At 34.7% G+C, this 10,025-nt stretch overlaps 1 protein-coding gene across 4 annotated transcripts in view; it reads left to right on the forward strand.

Moving 5' to 3' along the window:
• The window catches only part of NSMCE2 (NSE2 (MMS21) homolog, SMC5-SMC6 complex SUMO ligase), a 248,005-nt gene that overhangs the window by 52,235 nt on the left and 185,745 nt on the right, over window positions 1–10,025 (forward strand). For 3 of the 4 annotated variants that reach the window (XR_010021781.1, XM_063079746.1, XM_063079745.1), the window contains one exon: window positions 309–415. The exons of the other annotated variant lie outside the window; for it this stretch is intronic. Coding sequence is in view for 2 of the 3 variants with exons in the window: in XM_063079746.1 (XP_062935816.1) it covers window positions 309–415 (107 nt within the window). In the remaining variant the exon portion in view is untranslated. The remainder of the gene's footprint in view (window positions 1–308; window positions 416–10,025) is intronic. 4 annotated transcript variants of the gene reach the window in all.

Here is a 10,025-nt window from a genome sequence, read left to right on the forward strand (position 1 = left end):
AACGGATGAGGGAACTGAGGTGTAGTGATTGATTGAAGATCACACAAGTAAGTGACATGGCCTGGAAATCCTAAGAGTCTATTTTTCTTTCTACCCCAACACTGCCTTTGTGCCTTCTTCTACTGAGTGTATTCTTAGAATTTTGAATGAAGCAGGCATATGTTGAGGAGATTTTAAAAAAATATGTAACACCTTTACAAAATTATTTAGGCTATTAACTGAAATAGATTTATATTGGTGCAACTTTTTCTAGATTTTTCTAGGCATTTTAAGTGGAAAATAATAATTGCGGTCTTTTTTTCTTTCAGCTGAAGTGAGTAGTGAATATAGTATGGACAAGGTGATGGTTGAATTTGCTATAATGGATCGTCAACTAAACCATTATGTAAAGGCTGTTCAATCTGCAATAAATCATGTAAGTTTATACCACTCACCTGGTTATATCTGGTTACAATTCACTGACCTAGAAAAAGAAACACAGAATCAAAATTTTTTCTAAAACTTTAATATTTCCTTGTCCTTACTGTAGCAGCTATTAATTTCCTCTTAATTATGAAGTCTCATAGAATAGGAATCTTAAATATTTTTCCCTGCTAGGCCACCAAGGTTAATTAGCATATTAAATCTGTTTTATATTGTCTTACATTTTTTGGTCTCAAAATTTTTAGTGTAAGCCTTCTTCAGATGTGAGTAGATTTTTATAAAATGCTAAATATTGCATACAACTTGTTTTTATTGTTATGTTGCTTAAGTGTGCAGGTTTAGTTACTCATTCTCTAGGTTTAACTAATATGCATCTGTTGCAAAATTCTTAGATCAGATAATATGGAAGAGTTTTAGAGCAATTTTAGAAATAAAGAAGGTTGGCATTTTGATTTTTCCAGAAGCCAAACCTATCTTTGTTGACTCCAGGTGTCACAGGAACAGCACATAGGGCAGTTAAGGCGGGAACATAGCAACATCCTTTTCAGTAGTACTGTATTGAGTAAGAAATGAGCAACATCGTTGCAGTAATGTTTCTGGGAAGTCCTTTGTCCTCTGATCAGTGGAAACTCCCTGCTGAACTGATTTCTTATACCTGTGTAATAGAGTGTCTTGTACTTCTGGTTTCTTTATTTGCCTTTTCTTACTAACAGCTATGGGAAAATTCCAAAAATCAAATATTTTACAAGATTGGCTACTATTCAGTGGAAGATAAATTTTTAAATACTGTTTAATACTTAAGCCAATGAAATGAACATTATATAGCGATATGAAGTTTTTCTGTCTTTTTTTTAATGGCTAGTATTAAGTGTAGTGTTTGTGACTAACTATAAGAATGTCTGCATATATCTAAGTAATAAACTCCTTCAGCTTATGAAATTCTGTTTCTGGACTTTTTGGTTTTTAGTCCTGGTCTTGTGGATGTTTCTTCCATAGGAAAATATAAAAATTACATCATGTTGACATCATATTTAAAGCTGGATAACAAAGCATTTAGACAAGAGGTTTTCAATTCTAGCTGTACCCTAGAATCAGCCAGTTCCTACTCTCAGAGATTCTGATTTCATTGGTCTGGAGCAAGATTAGGCACGAGTATTTTTTAGAAACTCATTGTAATATGTATCCAAGATTGAAAACCACTGACTTCAAAGAATAAGGCTGACTTTATAGAATAAAATAAAGTGTTTCTGCCACCAGAGATCAAAGTTAGGCCTATTATATGGATCAATGTTGCTTTTACCCTTATATTCTGTGGAGACTATTTGATAGGCCTTTCTATCATTAACTTCCGTACTGTTCAAATGTAACAGCACGGTGTAAATTAAAGATAATGAGACTATGGAGTCAAAGAACTTAGTATTGATTTTTTTCTGTTAATCCCTAAGATTCACTAAAATACTTAAATTCACTAAAAATACTTAAGGTGGTGAATTTTAAGGTAAATTCACTAAAAATGCTTAAGGTATTTTTACATCAAGAATTGAACTCTTCTCCCTTCCAGAAACTGAGTCACTCATTAAAAAAAGTTAAACACAAGGAAATCCTCACCCTCACCCACCTTAAGTAGTTAGCAGCATTTCTTTCTTCTTGAGGTCTCATTCCATTACCCTCACTCCACTAAACAGGGGAGAGTGAGTTTTATCTCACTTTTCAGCCTAATCTCACATTAGACTGTGGAGCAACTTGCATTTAGTGATTCTAATGCTTGTCAGGAAGGTTCCTGGTCTTTCATAGGTGGAGAAAACATGTTTGTTTTTCTTTTATGATGCAAAGTTATACTCTCTGTGCACGCTTGATACAAGACCCAGAAGAGTAAATCATAGTTCTATACGGTTTCTAAGACCTGAGATTATATTGGAACATAATGGGGATATGACCATTATTTTGAGAGAAATGTTTTACATCACTTTACACTCTTGAAGTTATGGACATGGCTATCTTATTGCTTATTTTGGTTGGGGATAGAAAAATGAAAAGCAGCTTGGGAGGGGTAAAGATGGTTCAGTTCTTTAGAAACCGCAGTTGTCTAAGGGTCAGAAACCCTTTTAGCCCTAGTTCTTCCACTTTCTCAGTTATGATCCTTGGACAAGACACTTAACCTCTTGGAAACTCATGTTTTTCATCTATAAAATTCTTGGCCTTCCTATTTCACAAGATTTTTATGTGAACCAGATTAGATACTGTACATCAAAACAGATTGGCATTCGTAAAATTTGATGGAATTATAAGATATTATATTATTGCAAACCTAGATTTCCAAATACAACTCCTTAGAAAGTAGAACAAAACCTTTCTAAAAAATATGTACTTTGTTGTGCTCACTTTATTTCAAGGTACTTTTATTGGCTTTGACGTGTCCTACTCTGTAATTCAAAAATCATACAGGATTAGGTATAAGCTACATGAGTTACAATATTAGGTGTTCATGGTGTCCAAAACGAAGAAATTGTTTTAAGTCAGATTATTAAGAAAACAGATAATGAGAACATGTGTGAGTCCCATTTAACTTTCTGCTCTCTCAGACTTTTGAAAGCTGCAGTGCTTCTTTTAATGTATCATTTGCCCAGATTCTGATCCACCCCGTGGTTTTTGTTTATGAATTTTCACATAGTATTAGAAAGTTTAAAAAAATGTTTTTTAATCATCAAAGAGCATTCAAGTTTATTATTTAAATAAAATCTCTTTCCTGCTTCACTTTCACAGACTTCTGAAGGTTATGCACCTCTGAAAAGGTTTTGGAAGTTTACTTTGGAACCTTAGAGGTGTGGGTCAGTTTACCAACAGTCCCTGGGAAGTCCCTTTGGCAGTTAGCAGAAATTCTCAGATTGCCTTCCTTTGTCCTTTAAGAAAATAGGGCTTCTTATATTTCACAATGCCTGAAGATTTTATTTGGAATCAGTCTTTATTTTAGTTCCCTGAAACTTAAAAAAAAAAAAAAAAAAAATTAGGTCTTTATTCTAGCTAGTTTGTAGAGGGAATATTATGCACTAAAAAAATTTCCTGATGGTCTCTAAGCCATTTATGAAAACTTTCAGGATAAATGGGTTTTATACCTGTCACAACTCTTTAAAAACTTAATGTAGAACCACAGAGAGTTCTATATGAACTTTTCGGAGACTTTTAGTTATAAAATCACACATGTGTTGAAAGAGTTTTAAAAACTGTAAAATGGTACACAGATACATAGTACAGTCACTTCTTTTATCATTGTTACTGCCAGAGGAAAACTGTTTTCTCATTTTTGTGCTGAGATCAGAGTGATGTTCTGAACATTAAACTTCTGATGACCTGATGTTCCTTTCCTTGCTTTCTAAGCTTTTATTATTTTAGTACATTGAAGGGACACCATTGGCTGGCTTTTTGTTCTCAAATGTTCATTGGATAAACATTTACTAAACACTTATGTGCCAGCCACTTCTAGGTGCAAGAAATAGGACATGAATCAGCGAGGCTTACATGACCTTGACCTTCAGGATGTTCGAAGTCTAGTACAGGAGACAAACGTCTAACAAAAAGCAGTACAGATGTTATTTAATTATTGTTGTGTGTGCTACAAAGGGAAAATAAAGCATTCAGAGAGTTAAGAACTCAGGGGGCATAATATGTTATGGGGAGATGGTTGGGAGACTCCTTCCTGAGGAAGTGATATTTAAGATGAAAGGCAAATATGCTTCAACATGTGGAATGTGATCAGAAACTTCTCTATGTGACTTTTGGCATGAAATGGAATCATCTTATTTCTGACTGTCTTGATGTCAGAGTTTCAGAGTTCCTTCAATCCAAAGACTTAATTTGAGAAAATAAGGCCAGAGAAGGCCTACCTTTATATACAGAAAGATAAAGTATGTTGGGTAGTTGAGTAACCTACCTAAGGTTGGTCAGTGATTCATTCATTGATTCTTGAGTTCCTACTATGTGCCAGGAACTGTGCTTAGTAGTGCGAGTAATGGCAGTAATTGACTTAAGGATAATTTCATCACTGATATTCTGCTTCTCAAGTAGGGGTTCTCCTCTTGAAATGAGTAAACCCAATGGTGGTACTGTGTGTTTATGATTATTTTAAACTAAACCCATAGTCTGATCCCATAGGCTTCAGATTCCCATTGGAGGGCTTAGAGGATGGACACCAGTTTAATTCAAGGAATCCTCAATCCATTTTCAGGTATGTGTTTTTTTCAAATAGAGATGATAAAAAGTCCAATCACTATCATTGGGGTAGTACTTGTAATTTTTGTATAACGTTAATTCTCATAGTGAAAAATGATATGAGCCATGAGGCTAAATGATAAGTGGCCTAACAGATTCAGATTGGTGTCACATATTATTAACAGTTGATAATGAAATATACATCCTCTCGTACTTTTAGTGAGCAATACTTGTATAGTCCTAGACTGCAGCAAAAATAACTAAAGCTTGAGATTTACTTTATATATATATATTTTTTTTTTTTTTTTTTTTGTCGTTTTTTCGTGACCGGCACTCAGCCAGTGAGTGCACTGGTCAGTCCTATATAGGATCCGAACCCGCGGCGGGAGTGTTGCCACGCTCCCAGCGCAGCACTCTACCAAGTGCGCCACAGGCTCGGCCCGCAAATTATCAGCTGTATGTCAAGTGGATAACCTCTATAAATTGTTGACAAGTGAGAGAAGAGGAAGAATATAAACGGAGAGCATATAAATGGATTTTATTTTTTCCAGCCCCTGTGTGAGTTTGCAGTTGTGCTGGTCAGGAAAAGCTCTTCCATTCTGAAGTGGAGCCAATGCCCAGTGAACTGTCCCTGTACAAAAGAGAGGATTTCTTTCTATTTTGTTTCCCTCATAGGGCATCGAGTTTCTGGCAGTAGTGGCACCTTCATTCTTTTGTGTCATGACCAACCTAATATTTTAACCACTGGGGCTTTTTGAATTTCATTTCTTTCTGGGTTTCCTTTTTTTTTTTTCTTTTTCTTTTTTTTAAATGTCACATAATACACAGCACTCTTTAAAATAGTGAAAATCCTTATGTTCATTTTTTTAATGGGCTAGAGTAATATAGTCAGTTATTATGAACAGTTTTTAATTTAATTATTTCTTTTATCCTTTATCTTAAAATAATTATTTAATTATCTTCCCATAGAAAGTAATATTTAGAAAGACCAAGTCAGTGTTGCTTAAAACCACACGATTGATTTCCAGACATTCTGACTTGCTTTTACCTTCTCCTTGGCTGACTCCTACAAGGTCTCACATGCTTCTATGCATGCCTTCCAATGACCTCAGCTATTTGTGGTTCTTGGAATGCTGTTGGTACCAAGAAGCAAACCCTCTTTACCCATCAGGTTACCTTCTGTCACCCTGAGGTTTATTTCAGCCCCCAATATAAAACAGAAGCCAAAAGTGCCCCATGAAATACTAAATAGGAAATCTAAGTGAACTAAATCTTGGGTGTGCTCAGAGAATCCTTTTCTTGTGAAATCAGAAATTAAATTTGACACATAAGGTGTAGTTAAACTGTTTTTAAAAGCCTCAGCAGAAACATCATACACTCAGTTTTTTCTTGGAAAAAATTCTTAAGATACTGCTTAAAGCACCTATAAATAATAGAGATGAAATTAGAATATGTTGTGCCACATTTTCTATAATAGTAATGGAAATGCTCTGCCAGAATATGGAATTAAAGTTCTCTGCCTTTATAATGTAAAATGTTGTATATGATTCTTTTATAATGGTAAGTTGTTTGGTGTTAATGTTCTATTTAATTATTTAATTTTCTTCTATACCTATCCACTGAATAGCCGTGTGGCTTTAAGCAAGTTTCTTAGACTGTGCTCATTTGCAAAATAAGTTTAGCAGTATCTGCCTCTACCTATCTCAGAGTGATTTCTTGATTAAAAAATGAGATAACATATGTGAAAGCACTTGAGAGGTAAAAGTGCTATGTGAAGGCTAGGTCTTACTGTTGCGTCCTGTTAACTTTTAACTTCTTTCTCTTACCACAAAAATGTTCACCACATGCTGATTTAAATTGATGAACTCTTTCTTCTAAACCACCTAAACTTGGAATAAATGGTGACATGTAACTTTCCTCACATGTATTTTCCTAACTCACCACTTAAACTGGAAGGAAAAAATGTGTAAGATTCACATTCACTTTTGTCTTTAATTTAGTCATCTTTTTGGTAAAGACTTATTCCTGTCAACCCCCCTTCCCCCAAGAGTTTTACATAAATCTCACATAACAGTTCAACAAGTGACTAATGTAGATTGGGCTTGCTTAGTCATTGAGTCACTTTATTATGAAACTCTTCAAGTTGAGCATCTATATATAACAATGAGGAAATAATTAAAAACAGTTTACACTTTCTGATTTGATGGTTTTAGTGACTAACTCATAAGGCAACAATGAAGAATGAAATTAATGGAAATTCAAAAACGCAGGAATAATTAATCTAAAAATAAAGTCTAAAAAAACATAATCGCCTTTACTTCCCTCTCTCCCTTTTCTAAACAGTCGGTATTTGATCGATAAGAGTGTTGGGCTGGAAAATAACGATCTGGCTTTTAATCCTCCTTCTGCCGGGCTTCTGTACTTCAGCTTCCTCACTTCTAAAATGGGGTAATAATAGTATTTGTCCTGCATACCTCATTGGACAATTGTAGATTAAGTGCGATTGTAGATAGGAATGTATTTTGACCAAAAAAAAAAAAAAAGTGAAAGGTGGTTACATAGTTATTACATACTGATACTCCTCACCTGACATCACATAATCTGAATAGCCGCAGCACTGGAGAGAGAGAGAGATTTCTTGATTCTGCCAAAGAGGATAGGAAGAGAGTCACTGTTAGCTCTTGGAGTTGGGAGGAGGAAAGATACATTCCTAGTGTTTGGATTTCTGAATTGAATCATGGAATACAGTTTCCCACAGAAAACATTTAGTGGCTAAGTTTCTAGGCTAGCCAGTAAAAACAAAACATATAGCCATAGGTAGTTCACCATGATTCAATTTCTGTAAAGCTGTAACAAAGCCCATTTGTAGTGTTGGTATCAGTTTGGTTTTTATTTAAAGTGTTTTGGAGGACTGAGGCTAAGTCTAGATAAGAGATAATGAATTCACTTCTCTTCTTGTTTCCCCACATACTTAAACCAGATTTGTAAATACCATCAGGTATTTCAGTCCCCTGGCCCTTTGACTAAAAGAGTCTGAAACCAACTTTTTTTTGCCACAGCTAAGGACATGAGAAGCCCTTTCAGATCCCCAATCTCTTTAATGAGAACAGTAACCTTACAAAGTTAGAGAGGTGGCTGCTATTGACTGTAAGCGTCAGGAAGATTAAGTTAGTCTCAGGAGGTGGGACCTGAACCTCAGTTTTGTTGACACGTAATTCAAGGCTCTTTTTTTTTTGACATTTCTATGTTTTAAGACAGGTGCAGTTCATTGAATTCAATTTGAGTTGTATTTTTCAGTTGAGAGTAGAATTTTTTATCTAGTGTTGGTAATAAAGTATACTTAACATTTTATACATATCTTATTGTAAATTTCCCAATGGTAAAAGTTTGGGAAATTTAGTCTAAACAGAGAGTGACTTGTCTCACTGATTTGGCATGTGTAAGGGAGGGATTCTGTTCTTTGAGTATTAGAGAACTACTTGAGGAAAAGAATGTTGAAAAGTGTAACTGTTTATTAAAAAGAAGAAAAACTTTAGAAAAGCTAGTGTTATTGACCCTTTAAAACTTTTTGTTTGTGTTGTATTTTGAAAATGGCAGTGGTGTGAATATGAAGAAATTTGGGATTTAAAGTAACATAAAAAAATGAAGTATGCTTTTTTCTATTTTTAATGAGATGCTTTATGTTTTTATTTATTAAAATAGTCAAGTCAGCCATTTCCATAGTAATAGTGAGCCTAGTTAACGTTTCTCTAGTGCTTACTATGTGCCAGGAAGTATTCTGAGTTATATTTAGTTAACTCAGGTTGAATAATTTTTTTTCTTGTGTGATTAACCTATAGATTTGTTCATGATCAATTTTTAGAAACATTAGGGAGAAGTTTCTTGATGGAAGAAGGCAGTGAGATAGTCTATGTGGAATGGAATATATGAAAAATGTTTCACTTTGTAGTAGAAAGAAACTGCAGTCAGAGTCAGAACATCTAGCCTCATCCCTGTTCCTCCTCTGCCTAACTGGGTGATATTGGGTTAGTGACTTGTCCTCCTAAGACTTCAGTTTTCTTATCTGTAAAAAAAGATAGTACCTCATAGGGCTATTGCAAGGATTAAATGAAACAATGTTAGGCAAGGGCTCCATAGCTCAGGAATTAGGTCTTGTAAATGAGATAATATTGGTAAAGTACTTAACTTCATGTCTTCAAAAGAAGTCAGGTGTCACATAATAGGCATTCAGGAAATATTAATTGCCTCTTTTAATCTCTATATACAGATTGCTCTGAAATTAAATTGGAAAACAATATGAAAGCTGGTTTTAAGATTTTTAAATATCATCCCAGTTTAAGGTGTTATTTTTCATTGACTGCTGCCTTCAGCAGCACTTCCATAGTAAAACATATAGGGGAATCAAGGAAAATACCAAGTGCGCCACAGGCTCGGCCCAGGGAATCAAGGAAAATAGGTTATATCTAGAAGATCTGGATTTTACAGGTGACCACCAAGTCTGGAAACATAGTGATCTTACCTTTAATAATCTTACCTTACAGTGCATTGTGGTATAGTGTTATCTGTTTCTAGACTTGATGGCCACCCTGTAGTTTCAGCTTCATCACCTATTAGGTGTTTGGTTCAGAGAAGTTATTTAATCTCACTAAGCAATGAGAATCAAATTATATACATTATTCTTAAAAGTACTATATAGGCTAGGAAGCATCTAACTTTGGTTTTTGTTTTGTTTATTGTTTTAATTTTCTGTAATACAGTAGCTTTTTAGATTAGGTTGGCGATGGATAGAATTCATTTTCATTTAGTCAAGAAGCCATTCTTATAGGAGGAGTATTAGAAGGCAAATGGCAATTTGATAGCTTTTCTAGTGGGAAGTAGTTTCAAATATCAGGAAGCCACATTAATTATAGAGATGGCAACATCAGAGAATTGGCTAGGCCGTTAGACTGGAGTGAACAGAGCAGGTAAAGGGATAAAGAAGCATTAGTAAATTTCTGAAGTTAATAGTCTTTATTGTGTTGGGTGAGATGTGATAACAGAGGGAAAAGATGTGGCCCCAAATCCTTGGATTGCCCTCATTCTGTGCTGTAGATAAGTGGTACAGTGTAAAGGCAACAGATCTGAAATCAGGTTTATTATTATTAGAAACCTCATGGCACTTTAGAAGTTAAACTTATGGATTTAAGAAAAATGTTGTATCCCCAATATAGATATTCTGCTTATCTTTTTAGTTACTTTAGTCATAATAGGTTTTCTGATGGATACTTAACAAGAACAGAAAGAAAACAATTAGTATTTCCCTTTTTGGTTACAGCAGAAATGGTGAATTAGTTCTTTTGGTTATTAATATCCTCTAGTTCATGGAGGGTGTGACTGGAGGACCCAAGGAAGACGTG

This window comes from Cynocephalus volans, chromosome 15 (assembly GCF_027409185.1).
Source record: "Cynocephalus volans isolate mCynVol1 chromosome 15, mCynVol1.pri, whole genome shotgun sequence".
NCBI classification, from domain to species: Eukaryota; Metazoa; Chordata; class Mammalia; order Dermoptera; family Cynocephalidae; genus Cynocephalus; species Cynocephalus volans.